We start from the raw sequence: 19,449 nt of genomic DNA on the forward strand, positions 1-19,449 counted from the left end.
AGCATGTTTGCACGACGTGGACTTTTATAAGGGTCCCAAGTGGAGGTGTCAATTACCGTGATTCTCGTGTTGCATGTAAATTTATCAACCTTCTTTATCTTGTGCTTATCCTGAAACCTTATCCATGACAATATGGGTCAAATACGCTGTTTATAGAATGAAACATTATAGTCTGGGTGCTACTTAGTTTTGTTTGCAGGTGTACTACATCAACATTCTTCACATGAAAAATTTGCTAAAAATAAATGATAAATTTGTTAAAAAAAAAAAAAGAAAGTTATGAATCACATACCGAAAATGAGAATGAGAAATTATATTTCTTATACTCTTCCTTTATCCTAAGTCTTGTTCAGGTCAGTAGAATAACTAAGGTGTAAATAACTGCAAAATAAAAACAGTTGGAAAGATTTTATTCATTGATTTATTTGATTCTTGTTTTACTTCGTACTCAAGTTTATTTCACTTATACAACAGCAGCCAGCATTATGGAAAACCCACAGCCATCCACACGTTGCTGGCAGGCCTTCCTATGTACGGTCGGAGAGGACATAACTCACACGAGACGCTTCAGGGACATTGCACTGTGCTGGCATGCTAACCCTCTCAACCAAGAAAGGATTTTTAATTGATCATTGGTAACTGTACCACATAACTGGCCATTGGTTACCATGTAATTCACCATTGGTTATCACATAATGGGCCATTGGTTACCACATAAGTGGCCATTGGATACCACATAATTGGCCATTAGTTATTACATAATAGGCCATTGGTTATCACATAAGTGGCCATTGGATACCCCTCATTATTTATTTCATTCATGTTGAAAATCATACTCGTGAAGTTTTCACTTCTACAATGGCAGTCAGGTTTATGGGTAAAAGAAACATGCCACCACGGTGTCCAAATGGTTAAAGGGTCCGCCTCGAAGTCATGAGACCTCGGAGAGCAATACCTGGTCAGATCATATCAAAGACTTGTACCTGTAAAATGGTACCTGCTGCTGCCTCGCTTGGCGCTCAGCACCAAGAGGTTAGACAAGGGAAATGGCGTCAGTACAGTGTGACAGGGTGAGGTGTCATGTCTGGTGTCTTTGATAGGACACTTCAGGCAGCAGCACTTTGATTGCTTGGACTAGCAAGATGCAACATCTGTACACACGCCAAACATACACCTGTGAGAATTTTTCACTTATATGACTGCAGCTAGGTTTATGTATGTATGCTTAGGGTTTTATCCCACCTCTTCAGACTTCAAGACACACACTCTAACAATTAAGAAAAAAAAATAACTTGCACACCTAGGTTTCCATACATTAAAAACGAATGTTAACATCACAAAACAACACAGGTAATCTTTTCACCTGTATACTGAAATTTTAATTTCTTTTTCTTTTATGAAACAATGCGTTTCAAGCTAATTTCAATAATAAATAATCCAGATACATGCTAAAACATCACTCATCATCACTCTTTTTCCTTTCACATAGAAGAATAGTTATATTTTTGCATATCATTATATATGTATAATGATAATACACTTTTAACACAGATACGTTACTTAACTAACATGGATGAAATTCACCTCAGCTTGTACTGAAATGGCGCAGTTATTTTCCAAATGCTTATACATCTGACCAAAGTAAAAGAAAGACCCTGCAGAAATGCATGGCACATTCAGTAGAATTTCAAAACACATGTAAATACCAAATATCTTTTAGGCTTTTTTTGAAGGTCCACATGACCAGGTGAGCTCTGACAATTTTCTTCGCTGTGTGAGGGGAGGGAGGCTAATGTGAAGCAACAAAATTGATCTTCACAGCCAAGATGCTGCCAAATAATATCCACAACACAGATAGCAAGTTTCTGATTTACTATGGTGACAGATAGAGATTCTTACAGTTAAATATCTTGTTTTTCACAACCAATCATAGATCCTCATTCTGCACAACTCAATTAAAATGCTCAAATGAGGTGTACATGATGCATTCCCAGATATACAAACTGATGCACCAACAACTATAGCAGAGGTTGAAAAACCACCAATGCACTACCCCATTACACCGAAGTGCATCCAGCCCATTACATAAATCTCAAGATTTTAAATTTCTAGGATGTTTCCAGGCTTAAAATTCATATTTTCCAGGATTTTCAAGACCTGGAAAAATTACTGTCAAACTCTACTTTTTTAAAATACACCTTGTGAGCCTAAAATTAAAACTAATGGAAAGTCAACTTCTTTTTGGTTGTTCTCACAAAAAACACTGGCTAGAGAACTGTGGACTGTAATGGGTTTACACAGAACTGTTTCCATGTACACACCTAGAGATTATATCTGTGGATCAAACCAACATTTTAACGTATATTCTTCATTTTTTCACAATTCACAGATGTTCCTTTGGGTAAAATCCCAAGTGTAACCGCCCCAGGAATTTATTTATTTGATTGGTGTTTTACACTGTAATGAAGAATATTCCTCATATATATGACTGCAGACAGTATTATGGTGGCAGGAAACCCATCAACATCTGCAGATCGCTGCCAGATCTTCCCGTGTACGGCCAGAGAGGAAGCCAGCATTTTTCAGAGGCTCCTGGGTCACTGTGCTGCATTAGCATCACAGGCCATGGATGTCTATCTCCGAAAATGGGACACTCAAGGATGAGCTACACAGAAGGTCCAAATGACAGTAGAATGCATTATTTTCTTCAGTGACTTTGCAGTTCATATGTGTTTTATAAGCACACTTACACCGATAATTGTGACATAATAAAGGAAAGAACACATGAGTTCACAGCTTTGGACCGTCTTGATACACGTGGGATGGCGTTTTATGAGTTCCCCCATTGATCTTCAGCAATATAAAATTATGTCGTACACAAACACAAATATCAAACACTTCCAATGAAAAACTAGACCTAATGTAATAATAATAATTTGATAAACAGTGAGGAATTTAGGGGTCACTTTGGTCCCAAATGCCCAGGTACATTTATATGTCCATGTACATGTAGTTTAAGGTGGTGTCCAAATCAAACAGAATCTGCAAATATATATGGTATAGGAATTTACACATTGTGTCCTCATCACTGCTAGCAAACAGTATTTCAAAACTTTTTTACTGAAATAAATACATCTTGGGATTTGTCTTTTTTTTTTTCATTGATTCCGCATTTCCTTGTCAAGATCTATCTGTCCTATTTGTACCAAAAACATGCACTTTCATACATAACATTACCTCATAAAAGAGATGTGAGATATGTCACAGAAACAACAGGAAAAAATTCACCACATACTCATCTTTAAGGGATTATTTACCATAAAAAGTTTCTAACATCCTGTTTTGCAGCGGCTTGGAATATCAACTGCACACCACAACAATCAAAATTACTAAATGTAACAATAGTGCAAGACAGGTAGTCTGTTCCACATGGAAACTTTGGCTTTCATAAAAATGACATTGTACAAAATGTGTGATATCAATGTGACTGTTATCACATATCAAGGACGGAGATCAACATGACTGTTATCAAAACAACACAGAACAGGTGCAACAAAAACAGCCAGAAGTTCACAACTGCCTTGGTTACACAGCTGAGTGGCATAGTGGGCAGGTCTGTCGTTGGCCAATTTCTCCCTCATATGCGCGATGTTTACATGTCCCGCACATCCAGAACTGGTAATCTAGCAAAGGTTTTCCTGTCACGATGCAAGTGGGAAACTTTGTATCGCAGCTGGGGCAGACGGTTGACCTGAAATTAGAGAAATAGAGTACATGAAAAGCTTAATTATAGGTGAAAAAATTTAATATTTAAGACAGGAAAGACACAAATTTTGGCACCCAGCGAAATTCATATCCTGAAGAGGGGCCCAAATCAACACTTAACTCTAATACACCTGAAGTGGAAAAACTTTACGTGCCTAAAAGTACACCAAAGTATCCTCTCGTTAGTGTCCATGCCAAAGTCAGTTTCGGAAATTTTTTAGAAAAGCTAACAAAGTGTTTAAGTTTTGTTAAAATATGCCCAGTGAAAGATGTTGAGATGTGAGTTCAAATCCCAGTGCGACCAAGATGAAACCCTTCTAAACCCTCACAAAAAGCTTACCAATCGGGCAAATCACATCCACATCCGCTACATTCCATCATATTGGTTCTCCCGTCCTTGGGGCTATGTCTGAAATTCACGAGAGTGAAGAGAGAAATTGACAGCAAGCTCTTCTGGATAAATAGTATGAACCTTGTAAAACAAGATAACCACGTCATTTGAAAGCAAATTAACTGATAAAGCCAAGAGTTATCAAGCTTATCATCTGAGCTTTGTGTCATCAGTAAGATCTGACAACCATAAACAAATGTCGTACATATGCACCTGACAAGCAGTCTGGAAAATTTTACAGCAGTTTGGAGTAAAAGATCGAAAGATTAAATAACTCAATTCTACTCTCTAAATGTCATGTTCTACGAAAGGCTAGGGGCCAATAACCAATGGTGCTAGACTTGCAAAACTTTATACCACTTCTGCTAGCCACACTAAGCCTGGTTCTTGCTGCTAAGCACATTAAGCCTGGTTCTTACTGCTAGCCACACAAAGCTTGGTTCTTACTTGGTGAAGATTTCCAAGGCCAGTTCTTCAAACTGCTGCTTCTGTTCCTGAGGCTGAGGCTCGTAGGACTCCAGCCTGATGAAGGCATTAGAACAGGTGCCGAATGCTCGATTAGCCGCTGCTGTCAAGGCTGAAACAACAAAAACATGCCACACATTAATTACTGACATTTTACCTCGCATGTATCTTTTGTATTTGAGGACATTTTATTTATATCTATAACTGTGTTACCCATTGTATAAAATCTCCTTACAGAAACATGGCATCAGATTTATTCTGTATATCTTCCTTCATACACTCTAAAAGAATTGGGAACTAGAGTAGCTCTTTAAGACAGGCAGACATTCTCATGTGATGCTACCCACTTCTGAGCAATTATGACACACATGTTCCAGGTATGCATACTTAGTACATGAGAAGATTGCTAGGATCAAAATGTTGGAATTCACATCTCTCTGACATGTACACAACTGTCCCTATCATTTCACGTCTCACTGCATGTCTGAGGAACTCACCCAACAGGGAATAAATGTCCACCGGATTGAGAATATCATCGTAATCTCGGAGATGAAGAGCAGTCTTCATGGCAGCATCCACGTAACCTACAGCAGCAGGAGAAACAACTGTACTCACTGACTGAGTGAATGAATGAGTGAATGAATGATTGATTTATACATTGGTGTTAAGTGCTGAGTTCAAAGTACTCTGTTTTGTGTGATGGCATTCACTTTCACAGGCAGCGCAAACCAGAATAAACCACTTGCCTGTGGCAAGTGAGTTATTAGCTTTCTCACATGTGATGCAGAGACTTCCCCTCTGAGGAGAACAAGCTCAGTACACATGTCAAGAGATCTCCAACAAACTGAATGTAAGGCCATCTAAGCAGCCTCACTGGGTATAAGGCCATCTAAGCAGCCTCACTGAATGTAAGGCCATCTAAGCAGCCTCACTGAATGTAAGGCCATCTAAGCAGCCCTCACTGAATGTGAGGCCATCTAAGCAGTCTCACTGGATGTAAGGCCATCTAAGCAGCCTCACTGCATGTAAGGCCATCTAAGCAGCCTCACTGAATGTAAGGCCATCTAAGCAGCCTCACTGGATGTAAGGCCATCTAAGCAGCCTCACTGAATGTAAGGCCATCTCAGCAGCCTCACTGAATGTAAGGCCATCTAAGCAGCCTCACTGAATGTAAGGCCATCTAAGCAGCCTCACTGATGTAAGGCCATCTAAGCAGCCTCACTGGATGTAAGGCCATCTAAGCAGCCTCACTGAATGTAAGGCCATCTAAGCAGCCTCACTGGATGTAAGGCCACCTAAGCAGCCTCAATGGATGTAAGGTCATCTAAGCAGCCTCAATGGATGTAAGGTCATCTAAGCAGCCTTAATGGATGTAATGCCATCTAAGCAGCCTCATTGGACGTAAGGCCATCTAAGCAGCCTCACTGGATGTAAGGTCATCTAAGCAGCCTCAATGCATGTAAGGCCATCTAAGCAGCCTCAATGCATGTAAGGCCATCTAAGCAGCCTCACTGAATGTAAGGCCATCTAAGCAGCCTCAATGCATGTAAGGCCATCTAAGCAGCCTCACTGGATGTAAGGTCATCTAAGCAGCCTCAATGGATGTAAGGTCATCTAAGCAGCCTTAATGGATGTAAGGCCATCTAAGCAGCCTCACTGGATGTAAGGTCATCTAAGCAGCCTCAATGCATGTAAGGCCATCTAAGCAGCCTCAATGCATGTAAGGCCATCTAAGCAGCCTCACTGAATGTAAGGCCATCTAAGCAGCCTCAATGCATGTAAGGCCATCTAAGCAGCCTCACTGAATGTAAGGCCATCTAAGCAGCCTCACTGAATGTAAGGCCATTCTAAGCAGCCTCACTGGATGTAAGGCCATCTAAGCAGCCTCACTGGATGTAAGGCCATCTAAGCAGCCTCACCAGCATGGTCGACCGTATATTGCCACCGAGGCTCAAGGCACAGAGATGGTACAGGATTCTTGAATATTACCATTTCTGGTTTTGAGACTGAAACAGCAACTCTTGTGACTGAACAGTTTAAAAAACAAACATTATAACTGTGTAGCCATCACCAACCCTGTAAAATAAACTGATAAGAAACTCTAATTAAACTGATGAACATACAGGGTTATAGCTCAAATTGACAGGGCCTGAGGAACCAGGAGAAACTTTCATAATAAGTCACACTGGTGCCTCTCAGAGCCTTCTCATGTACAGTGCTGACCCAAACAGCTGGTTTGCTGAGTCTACTCACAGGCATGCAGCTGTCTTTGAGCAAGCAGGTAGAAGTGGAAGAAGGCCTCGGCACCTCTCCAGGCGTTGTCTATCAGCTTGGTGTCTGAGATGGATGCTGCGTCCTCCTCGAGTAGCCCAGCCAGAGCAGAGGAGGCCTGAGGAGAGAGAACGAAATAATGAGGAATATATATTGTTAGGTTTAATCAATTCATAGACTGATTGAATTAAGAGTTGCATTGGTCAATACACAATCTGCCTGTTAATATTAAACTAGAAGAAAAAGAATGCCTATCAAAACTGGGCCATTCACAATGCCCTGAACACTAATCTCCCCAAGTCCCTAAGACCCCCACTGACATACAAACAACAAGTACTACTAGTACTATAACTCCTGCCCTATGTACAAGGTTTATCGGAAAAAAAATCAAAAGAATTTCGCAGAACGTTCTATAAAAATGTCCTAAAACCATGTCAGAAACTAAGAACATCTCTTATTCGACCAGGACAACCCATCAAAAGCAAGACAAGTGGTGTGGTGTATGAATTAAAATGTGGTGTATGAATTAAAATGTGGTGAAAACACGTGCAGGGATTCATATACTGGTGAAACACAGCAGCCACTAAGTAACCGAGTTAAACAACATCAAAAACCGGCATCTAGTGGTTATGATCCTGCTGTGTTCCAACACATATGTATTTCAGGTCACAGTTTTAATGTGGATAACATAAATAGTTTATCTACGGAGCCCAATTGCTTTGAGAGAGGGGTTAAGGAAGCCATTTTCGTAAAGGTTAAAAATCCCACTCTCAACCGCACTGGAGGACTCAGGTTTAACTTATCACACACCTGAGACAAGGTATTGAAAAAATGTACCTCAGCATGGTGAAATTTGTTCACTCGTGTAAAACTGTATTATATTCAAATTCTGTCGCTATATACCAGCTCCGGTTGTCGCATTATTTTAAATTTGTATACACCCATTCTATCTTTAACCGTGAATGTGACCTATGTTCACCATGAAACTTGTACATGCTTGTTTCTGTATGAATAGGAATTCTTTGTGTTTAACACCTTACTCTGTTGAAGGTGATAGGTTGTCACACAACGTCAGTAAATAATATACATTGTCCAGTAGAACAGTTTTATAGTGTTATCTTTTATAGAAGAAAGAGTTCAAAAATGGTCTCTCTATCTTGTCCTATATTATGGCTGATTGGTTAGGGTGAGGATGTGAGACATTCCACTCTATGGCAGTTTGGATACACTGAAAATAAACTTGATTTGCTTTCTTTTAGTCTAATTTGATCTCATCACCTTTGGAGTTGGATTTTACTCAGATGTGTTGTAGACAACTTTTCATGGGTATGCCACATTAAACCCTCACCTCTGCGCCTCTCTTGCCCTTCACCTTTGACCTGGACGTCAGTTTCATATGCTCGTGATAGTTTTCAACCATCAGACCCGCTAACACGTACAGTTTTTTCACCGCCAGGGGTTTGGCACGGGCTTTGCCTGATCCTCTGCCACCTGCCAAACAAAATACACATGAATGAGGATTACATGTCACAACAACAACAACGTACCAGTACAGCTGATTTCCTTCACAAAGCCAGTCGTAGCTACCACATGCACTTGCTACAGAACACATGTGACATTAACAAAATACACAATAATTGAGTGATACTGCAATTCTTCAACCTTTTCACAAGTTTGCAAGGTGCTCATTCAAACATATTGTGAAGGTATTATTCTGTGTTGATTGATAATTATACTTTTTGTGAAGCCCTGAAACTGACCAATCCCAAAAATGTAAATTCGCATGTAAAATCTAATTAAAAATGTGCCTTAATTCCACTGAAAGTTGTTCTTTCATATGTGAAAAAGTTGAATTAGGGTAAAATCAGTGGTAGGAAAAAAATACATTTGCTAGCTGTTCATAGTCAGTGTGATCACCACCAACTGCCCCAAAATGCTTTTAACCAATTTTAAGAACATAAAATGTTTAACAACTCAGAGAAGGCCAGTGAATACATTAGGCTTACTTTGAACAACAGCTTTGCCGCCTCCAGGAAGTTGCCCGCTTTCCTGTAGAGCTCTATTGCATTGATGATTTTTTTCTTCTGTAAGAGATGCTGTGCATACTTTGTCAGCAAGGCATCTATTTCCTTCACATTGTGGCTCTTTGCCAGCTCTATGGCTGTTGTCCACTGGTTCAACTGGACACAGCAGTCAATGGCAGCCTTCACGCGGTTACACTGAAAATAAAAGACAATTTTAACATGAAAATCAAGTGACTAGTAAGGGGTCAGTTCCACAAAGCCATTTCTAACTTCAGTGAACATTTTAAATACAATTTAAGACCTCATTCTTGGACCAAAAATTTAGAGGACTTTATAAATGTAACCTTATAAAAGTTTCAATTTACAGTGCCGAAAAATAAGCATTTTCATGAGATTTAAAAGGACTCAAATCAATAAACCAAACAATCACATTTTAAGCAACTACATATAAGTTATTTGCAAGATAAATTCTAAAACCTTTTTTAATGAACCAAACCGTACTTGAGGCATACTTCACAAAAAGTTATGAGTGACAACTCAAAATTTACACGAATGCCTAATTTTTAATAATTACAAGATCAGATTCTAGCCCACATGTTAAGCCAAGACTACTACGTCGGAATCTGAGCATTCAAACACACTAACCATTACAATGAAATTCAATCAAATTTTGATTTAGTCAGGGAACTTTTGTGAAGAAGTGGAGTAACTCCACTAAATAACTTTGTATCTGACTGATGACCCACACATGGCGATGCTCTAGATGGGTTAGTAATTGTTACAAATTTTCATTAAGTTATACAAATCAACATATTTCATATTTCATTCAACTCACTACTGCATTTTTTGTGCATTATTTGTTGTTGTTGACTGACCTTAATGAAGGCATCCACAGCCTGTTCACACATGCCCACTGTCACAAACATCGCGGCTATCTCCTGAAAGATCAACAAGACCAAGTTGACAAAACAGTGTTTTCTGTTCTTTTCTTTACAAACTCACCACAATATGGCTCAAATAAAACTGAGATGGTGCAAAGCCATAATTATTCAAAACATCGTCTAAAATTATTGAGAAGGTAAGGTACTTACAGGAAGGAGTTTGTGGTTCTCTGGCAACGCTTGCACCATCTTCTCCAGGCCAATGTAATCCTCCAGCATGTAGTAACACTCTGACAGTCTCTCCTGATTCCTGCCCTGGACATAGTACGTCACTGCCTGCTGCCTGTAAATGGACAAACATACAGAAATTAGTGTAGTAACACTCTGACAGCCTGTCCTGATTCCTGCCATGCACGTGCTATGTCACTGCCTGCTGCCTGTAAATGGACAGACATACAGACATTAGTGTAGAAACACAGCCTGTAGTAACACTCTGACAGCCTGTCCTGATTCTTGCCCTGGACATAGCGTGTCACCGCCTGATGTCTGTAGATGGACAGATATACAAAAAGACATTAGTGTAGTAACACTCTGACAGCCTCTCCTGATGCCTGCCCTGTACGTAGTACGTCAGTGCCTGCTGCCTGTAAATGGACAGACTTGATGTCCACGTCAGCTTGCCCCTACTGTATACATGTTCCCTAGGGGCATCCATCGCCAACTGGTTAGCTCGCTATCACAGTACACTGACTCAGGTGCCTGTCTGCAACGTGGTCGCTGCTCATACTGGCTTCTTCTCTTGTCGTACAAGAGGAGGTCTGGCAGCTCCCCGCAGATGGTCGTGGTTTCTCTTGCGCTCTGCCCAATTAGCTCGCTATCACAGTACACTGACTCAGGTGCCTGTCTGCAACGTGGTCGCTGCTCATACTGGCTTCTTCTCTTGTCGTACAAGAGGAGGTCTGGCAGATTCCCGCAGATGGTCGTGGTTTCTCTTGCGCTCTGCCCAATTAGCTTGCTATCACAGTACACTGACTCAGGTGCCTGTCTGCAACGTGGTCGCTACTCCTACTGGCTTCTTCTCTTGTCGTACAAGAGGAGGTCTGGCAGCTCCCCGCAGATGGTCGTGGTTTCTCTTGCGCTCTGCCCAATTAGCTTGCTATCACAGTACACTGACTCAGGTGCCTGTCTGCAACGTGGTCGCTGCTCATACTGGCTTCTTCTCTTGTCGTACAAGAGGAGGTCTGGCAGCTCCCCGCAGATGGTCGTGGTTTCTCCCGGGCTCTGCCCAATTAGCTCGCTATCACAGTACACAGACTCAGGTGCCTGTCTGCAACGTGGTCGCTGCTCATACTGGCTTCTTCTCTTGTCGTACAAGAGGAGGTCTGGCAGCTCCCCGCAGATGGTCGTGGTTTCTCTTGTGCTCTGCCCAATTTCTTCCCACCACAATCCTTACTCCAGTTGTAAAAGTGAAATATTCATGGGCATAGCATAAAACAAGAATCAAATAAAATAAATGTTAATGTTTCTTAAATAATCTGGCAGGATAAAGGTTAAATATTGCAAAAAACACGCAGTACATATTATAACCAGACACCATACAAGATAACTAGAACTATGAAAAGTCTATGAAGTATCTGTCTGGCGTAGATTTGAAACCCCTGACCAAAGTGACAAGAGAAATCACCACTTCTGACGATCAGCATAGTAATCCCCAATGGCATTCCATGCCTCCTCCAGCTGAATGTCATCCCCTCCTGCCCCGGTCTTCAGAAGCTGAACCACACGGAACCAATCACCAAGCTTCTTTCTCAGGCTCACGGCGAGGTCTCTAAAGTAACATCAAAGTTGATTGGTTCAACAGTTTGTACAACCAAACCACGGAAAGAAAGCTGATGATTGGCTGACAGTTTTTGATTTTCATATTCATGACTCTTTTATCATTACTTGATAATGTCCAATGACAGACAAAATCTTCTGACTTAATCCAGTAGCTGATCAAGGGGACTGAAGCCTGCAAGCTTGTGATGATTGGTTATGATGAGAATCACACCAAATGACGGTATGGTAGTGTCAGGTCAAACTGCAAACTTGTGGAGTGTGGAGCGTCTGAACTAACCTTCTGTCCATGTCTAAATACATCCTCTCCGCCTCCTCAAACCTCCGGAAGTACGCTGCTACCTCAGCCTGCTTCATCGTCTCATTCTGAAAGTGGTGTGCATGGGTGAACTACGTTTATAGTAGGCAACCTAAGAATCATATCTAACGACCCAAGAACCTCTCATCAATGCGGTGGTTGTGAGTTCAAGTCCAGCTCCTGCTGGTTTCGCAGGTTACTGCCAAACCTTCCCACGTATGATCGTGGATTTCACCCTGGCTCTGCCTAGTTTCCTCCCACCATAATGTTGGCTGCCAACACATAAGTGAAATTTTCTTGAGTACGGTGTAAAACACCAATCAAAGAACTAAATAAGCATCATGTCTGATTGGTTTAGTAGCATCAATCCCATCACCGAACCAAAAACTCACACATGGGGCAACTGTTGACAATTTCATATTTAAAGCTGCCGTAAGCCCTCGCATCAGTCACTTAATTTTAAATTCTCAACATCACTTAGATTAAATATGTCAATATCTGCCCTCAAGGTTATCTCCCCAAACATTAACACTAAGCAGATTTTAGGAAAGGGCCATTTTGGCCTATCAGCAATGAAATCCATAGACCAGCCCTCGCCATTTGGCAAAAGCCGTCATAAATGCTGTGAATTTTGCTCAGCCCCCAAAATAATGGTGACTACAAAAATGTGATGTCCGGTAAAATATATGTATGTTGTACGTCTCACATTACAACCACCAGTCACTGTGATCCTCGTCTGGCGCTACCTTGTTCTGAACATGAACGAATACCGTCATGGGATTTTTGTTCTACCGTTATGTTGCACTGTGGCTCATGTTTACGATATAATGTGTGTATGTGCACCAAGACAAACCTTCAATCCTGAGTGGCTTTCTCCAAGAGAGAGGGTTGGCTCATGTTTACGATATAATGTGTGTATGTGCACCAAGACAAACCTTCAATCCTGAGTGGCTTTCTCCAAGAGAGAGGGTTGGCTCATGTTTACGATATAATGTGTGTATGTGCACCAAGACAAACCTTCAATCCTGAGTGGCTTTCTCCAAGAGAGAGGGTTGGCTCATGTTTACGATATAATGTGTGTATGTGCACCAAGACAAACCTTCAATCCTGAGTGGCTTTCTCCAAGAGAGAGGGTTGGCTCATGTTTACGATATAATGTGTGTATGTGCACCAAGACAAACCTTCAATCCTGAGTGGCTTTCTCCAAGAGAGAGGGTTGGTTCATGTTTACGATATAATGTGTGTATGTGCACCAAGACAAACCTTCAATCCTGAGTGGCTTTCTCCAAGAGAGAGGGTTGGCTCATGTTTACGATATAATGTGTGTATGTGCACCAAAGACAAACCTTCAATCCTGAGTGGCTTTCTCCAAGAGAGAGGGTTGGCTCATGTTTACGATATAATGTGTGTATGTGCACCAAAGACAAACCTTCAATCCTGAGTGGCTTTCTCCAAGAGAGAGGGTTGGCTCATGTTTACGATATAATGTGTGTATGAGCACCAAGACAAACCTTCAATCCTGAGTGGCTTTCTCCAAGACAGAGGGTTGGCTCATGTTTACGATATAATGTGTGTATGTGCACCAAGACAAACCTTCAATCCTGAGTGGCTTTCTCCAAGAGAGAGGGTGTTGTGAATGATGCATACCTAATTCTATAGTCAAATCTGCTTGATCCAAAAAAAAAGGGAGAGTTGACTAACAGACAACTGAGGGTGTACATGTACGCATGATTGAGTAATATAAGAGATGGCTCCACAAGGTTTACAGTGTTTTAGTCTATATAGGTGTTTTAAAGGGTGGTGAAGTAAATTTAAGTGAATAAACTTTCTTTTTAAGACTTGTGGTCATGATATTTGATGAAATTTATTGATGGAGACGAAGGAAATAAAATTTAGTCCACAGAACCCACCAATGTGACCCTCTCCCTCGAAATCCTTTTGCTCAGCTGCAAGGATGACGATGTACACATAAAGAGTAAATATTTCAACAAGGGTATGTGTGACAATCTACCATACAACATGGTTAAAGTCCAAACAGTAGATGAATGGAGGCAGTATAATTGTTTTCCTATAGTGAAAGATGTGCATGAATTACTACTCCCGCTTGTCACTTGTCAGATGTTCAGCGACCATGTGCATTGTGTTGTTCATCTTGCACAGTATGCAGGTACACCTAGCTGTTACCAACATAATTACTACTCCCCCTTGTCACTTGTCAGATGTTCAGCGACCATGTGCATTGTGTTGTTCATCTTGCACGGTATACAGGTACACCTGGCTGTTACCAACATAATTACTACTCCCCCTTGTCACTTGTCAGATGTTCAGCGACCATGTGCATTGTGTTGTTCATCTTGCACGGTATGCAGGTACACCTGGCTGTTACCAGCATAATTACTACTCCCCCTTGTCACTTGTCAGATGTTCAGCGACCATGTGCATTGTGTTGTTCATCTTGCACGGTATGCAGGTACACCTGGCTGTTACCAGCATAATTACTACTCCCCCTTGTCACTTGTCAGATGTTCAGCGACCATGTGCATTGTGTTGTTCATCTTGCACGGTATACAGGTACACCTGGCTGTTACCAACATAATTACCACTCCCCCTTGTCACTTGTCAGATGTTCAGCGACCATGTGCATTGTGTTGTTCATCTTGCACGGTATACAGGTACACCTGGCTGTTACCAGCATAATTACTACTCCCCCTTGTCACTTGTCAGATGTTCAGCGACCATGTGCATTGTGTTGTTCATCTTGCACGGTATGCAGGTACACCTGGCTGTTACCAGCATAATTACCACTCCCCCTTGTCACTTGTCAGATGTTCAGCGACCATGTGCATTGTGTTGTTCATCTTGCACGGTATGCAGGTACACCTGGCTGTTACCAGCATAATTACTACTCCCCCTTGTCACTTGTCAGATGTTCAGCGACCATGTGCATTGTGTTGTTCATCTTGCACGGTATGCAGGTACACCTGGCTGTTACCAGCATAATTACTACTCCCCCTTGTCACTTGTCAGATGTTCAGCGACCATGTGCATTGTGTTGTTCATCTTGCACGGTATACAGGTACACCTGGCTGTTACCAACATAATTACCACTCCCCCTTGTCACTTGTCAGATGTTCAGCGACCATGTGCATTGTGTTGTTCATCTTGCACGGTATACAGGTACACCTGGCTGTTACCAGCATAATTACTACTCCCCCTTGTCACTTGTCAGATGTTCAGCGACCATGTGCATTGTGTTGTTCATCTTGCACGGTATACAGGTACACCTGGCTGTTACCAGCATAATTACCACTCCCCCTTGTCACTTGTCAGATGTTCAGCGACCATGTGCATTGTGTTGTTCATCTTGCACGGTATACAGGTACACCTGGCTGTTACCAACATAATTACTACTCCCCCTTGTCACTTGTCAGATGTTCAGCGACCATGTGCATTGTGTTGTTCATCTTGCACGGTATGCAGGTACACCTGGCTGTTACCAACATAATTACCACTCCCCCTTGTCACTTGTCAGATGTTCAGTGACCATGTGCATTGTGTTGTTCATCTTGCACGGTATGCAGATACACCTGGCTGTTACCAACATAATTACTACTCCCGCTTGTCACTTGTCAGATGTTCAGCGACCATGTGCATTGTGTTGTTCATCTTGCACGGTATGCAGATACAACTGGCTGTTACCAACATAATTACTACTCCCGCTTGTCACTTGTCAGATGTTCAGCGACCATGTGCATTGTGTTGTTCATCTTGCACGGTATACAGCTGTAACCCAACAATGTTACAAGATTTTCAACCTATTTCCCTTCAGCTTTACAGCCACTGTAACAAGTATTGTTGTTACAGTAACTAATTATCCTTTTGTTTTCTGATTTACCTTGTTAGCCAGAGTGTCATTTTCAAAGTCTTTGAATCTCACCTGCAAATTGGCCAGTCTTTTGACAAACTCAATCCCCTGAAAGTCTCGGCACCTGACAAAAGCTTGCTCAGCCACCTTGAGATTCAGGTGTTCTAGAGCAGACTCTGCTAATAGCCTCCTACAGGTGAAAAAAAGTGAAAACACTGTGAGAAATATACACATACATTTCAATTACCAAACTACAAAATCAAGAGCTACATGCACAATAAGACAGAGATTTTCTAGATTTCCTTGCTTTCAATTATCACTAAGCAATAAGCAATAACGACAGTGCACATATGGCTATTGGTATTCTACAAGAAATGGTCTTTTCACACCTGGAAAATTGATCAGTAACTTGCCAAAGGCCAGTGGTTTTCCCCAAGCACCATGGTTACCTCCACCCATAAAACCGACTGCACAAAAGCCCGGTTGGGTCCAAGAGGGCGATTCCACAAATACATTTCTGACTTAAGTCAAAACTTACAACACTGTCACAATGTTTAGTTTTCAGTTACGGAAGATGAAATTTTGACACGTATATCTTAATATAACATTGATGAGCTGATCAAAATTTTCATTTACAGGGCTCTAAAATCAAATTTTAAATTTTTGACATAAGTCCAAACTGGCTTTGCGGAATCAGGCTAAGATGTCCAACTGGACACATCAGGGATGAGTACCTTCCCACCTGGCAATATCTCTTTTTGGTTTCTGTTTGCCAGCCACACAACTCACCAGAGTCTTGGGTGAGGGTTGTCTTCAATGAACTGCTGAGCATCGTGAATACCCACTTTGTCCAAGAGGTCGCGCGTGTCACGTAATGACTGCAAGAACACAGCACAAACACATCAGAGCAGGGAATAGAGTTTATGGTTACAAACACACAGCGCTGGCTGTGACGTCTCTGTTGATGGCACAGCAGGGCTATGGAGAGCTCTGACAGGCTATATGAAGAGGTCCAAATCCCACAAAACACACTGCTTTCTTGTATAAAGTTGCAGTGCATATGTACTCCCAAAGTGTTTTGTGAGCACAGTCCTACTCCAAAAAGAATGATAAACTACACAAAAGAGCTAAACAGCCAATCTGAAGCATTCCATTACTAAACTGGGAAACACTTTTAGCAGTTTTCCATTACCTACATTATATAAAAGGGTCATTCCACATCAAATCAGCCAAAAAAATTTTTTTTTGTGGTGACCCTCTTGGATTTTGCTGAAAGAATTCTTAAAAATTCCTTAACATATATGAGGAAGGTTTCCCAAGTTAAAGCCCCAAATTCCAAGTGGTTTTTGAGATATGACCATCTAACAACACCCTGTAAAGTTCATTTTCAACAGTCGCAAAGGATATCCATTCTGGAGGCATTTGGATAACCATGACTTCCAATTCAATGCGCCTAGAAGTTTGAAAATCTACCTACGGGGAATTTACTACCCTGGCTTTCAGAATATGGAAAAAATAAATAGCTTCAATATTTTTTGAGATATATGCCCCTAAAAATTGTGTTTCGTTCAATGCACTTTCTTATTTTCAGTAAGCTGCCATAGGTCATGTGATAGATTTAGGAGATATTTGTTGCCTGATTAATATTATTGATGTATATGACAATTTGCAGAAGAAAGTCTGACCATTTTGAGGTATTATTATTCATCTAGTTGGTGTCCAGGACAAAAGAGCAGACATTTTACCTCGTTTTTGTCTTAACTGATCCCCATGTTGACAGCTGAACACCTCTTTGACATTTTTTCCACATCTACATACATCTATTAGCCAACTATGGTAGAAAATTCAAGAGTTTTTCTGAACTCCTACTTCTACCACATATTTTGTGTTCTTGTGGCAGGGGACTTGCTTCAGGGACCACTGAAGTATCATGCTGAAGACACCAGACATGACACCTCACTCAGTCACAGGGCCAATTTGTCCTGTTTCCTTGCTCTAACCCCTCAGTGCTGAGTGCAAAGCGATGCAGGCCCAAGTACCATTTTTGAAGTCTTTGTTATGACCCCACCCGGGTTTGATCCCAAGTCTCCCGAATTTAAGGCAGACACAATATCATGGATAACCTAAAATGTGTTAGAACAACTCTTATGCCGTAACTTCTAAATTCTGTATTTGTTCTAATTTAATTTAAGGATATCGCTAACCCATAAAAATTCACACTCTACAAGTAAAACCCATGTCTACGTTATGGACAAGGCAGTAAATTAACCCCTAAACTGCCGTTCATTTATATGAAATAATATACTGTCTATAGCAAAATCGCCACACTACTCAACAACTCTCTTGTCATAACTTCTAAATTCTGCATTGACAGTTCATCAATAAAACACATTTTTGATTAAATCTTGACACTGAGCCTGAGACTTCATTATAATTTATGTGTATATTGAATTTTAATCAGCGTGACTGCTCTTTGTACACATGATAAAAGCACAAGTACTCACCTTAATTTCCATTTCTATGACGTTCTCTTTCGTGGGATTCTCTGGGTCTTTCATTATCTCATCTAACAAAACAGCCTTGATCTGAAGATCATTGAACTGGCAGATGTAACTGCTGCTGACAATTGGCTCCTGAAATAAACCAAAGATTAACCAGTCAAAATTGAGTTAAAAATTCCAAAATATTGAGGGTTTCTATGGGAAACTTAAAGAGTAGTCAAACATTGAAGTACATACATGTCTCATACTTTCACACATACTTTCTCAAATGGGTACAGAATCAATGCTGACTGGCTGGCTGGCAGTAGAAATAGGGTTTCCTGTGTTAAACCCTGCAGCCTTGGTCAAGCTTGCATAACTGGCTGGCAGTAGAAATAGGGTTTCCTGTGTTAAACACTGCAGCCTTGGTCAAGCTGGAATAACTGGCTGGCAGTAGAAATAGGGTTTCCTGTGTTAAACACTGCAGCCTTGGTCATGCTTGCATAACTGGCTGGCAGTAGAAATAGGGTTTCCTGTGTTAAACCCTGCAGCCTTGGTCAAGCTGGAATAACTGGCTGGCAGTAGAAATAGGGTTTCCTGTGTTAAACCCTGCAGCCTTGGTCAAGCTTGCATAGCTGGCTGGCAGTAGAAATAGGGTTTCCTGTGTTAAACACTGCAGCCTTGGTCAAGCTTGCATAACTGGCTGGCAGTAGAAATAGGGTTTCCTGTGTTAAACACTGCAGCCTTGGTCAAGCTTGCATAACTGGCTGGCAGTAGAAATAGGGTTTCCTGTGTCAAACCCTGCAGCCTTGGTCATGCTTGAATAACTGGCTGGCAGTAGAAATAGGGTTTCCTGTGTTAAACCCTGCAGCCTTGGTCAAGCTTGCATAACTGGCTGGCAGTAGAAATAGGGTTTCCTGTGTTAAACCCTGCAGCCTTGGTCAAGCTTGCATAACTGGCTGGCAGTAGAAATAGGGTTTCCTGTGTTAAACCCTGCAGCCTTGGTCATGCTTGCATAACTGGCTGGCAGCAGAAATAGGGTTTCCTGTGTTAAACCCTGCAGCCTTGGTCAAGCTTGCATAAATCTGCCAACTAAAATTCAACTTCGGCAAGGCATAGCCTATCACATCAGCCAATGAGAATGGATGCTGTATCTCTTTTTATTTTAGATAG

At 41.3% G+C, this 19,449-nt stretch overlaps 1 protein-coding gene across 1 annotated transcript in view; it reads right to left on the reverse strand.

Annotated features, from left to right (window-relative positions):
• Window positions 1-1,298: 1,298 nt before the first annotated feature.
• Window positions 1,299-19,449, reverse strand: part of LOC135464177 (WD repeat-containing protein 35-like) — a 36,455-nt gene continuing 18,304 nt past the window's right edge. Inside the window, 15 exon segments of the mRNA XM_064741677.1 lie at window positions 1,299-3,751; window positions 4,106-4,174; window positions 4,604-4,733; window positions 5,119-5,205; window positions 6,875-7,010; window positions 8,241-8,368; window positions 8,371-8,383; window positions 8,899-9,111; window positions 9,792-9,854; window positions 10,008-10,140; window positions 11,482-11,625; window positions 11,914-11,999; window positions 15,869-15,986; window positions 16,586-16,674; window positions 18,301-18,429. Of these exon segments, the coding sequence (XP_064597747.1) occupies window positions 3,586-3,751; window positions 4,106-4,174; window positions 4,604-4,733; window positions 5,119-5,205; window positions 6,875-7,010; window positions 8,241-8,368; window positions 8,371-8,383; window positions 8,899-9,111; window positions 9,792-9,854; window positions 10,008-10,140; window positions 11,482-11,625; window positions 11,914-11,999; window positions 15,869-15,986; window positions 16,586-16,674; window positions 18,301-18,429 (1,704 nt within the window). The 3' untranslated portion in view covers window positions 1,299-3,585.

This window comes from Liolophura sinensis, chromosome 3 (genome assembly GCF_032854445.1).
Source record: "Liolophura sinensis isolate JHLJ2023 chromosome 3, CUHK_Ljap_v2, whole genome shotgun sequence".
NCBI classification, from domain to species: Eukaryota; Metazoa; Mollusca; class Polyplacophora; order Chitonida; family Chitonidae; genus Liolophura; species Liolophura sinensis.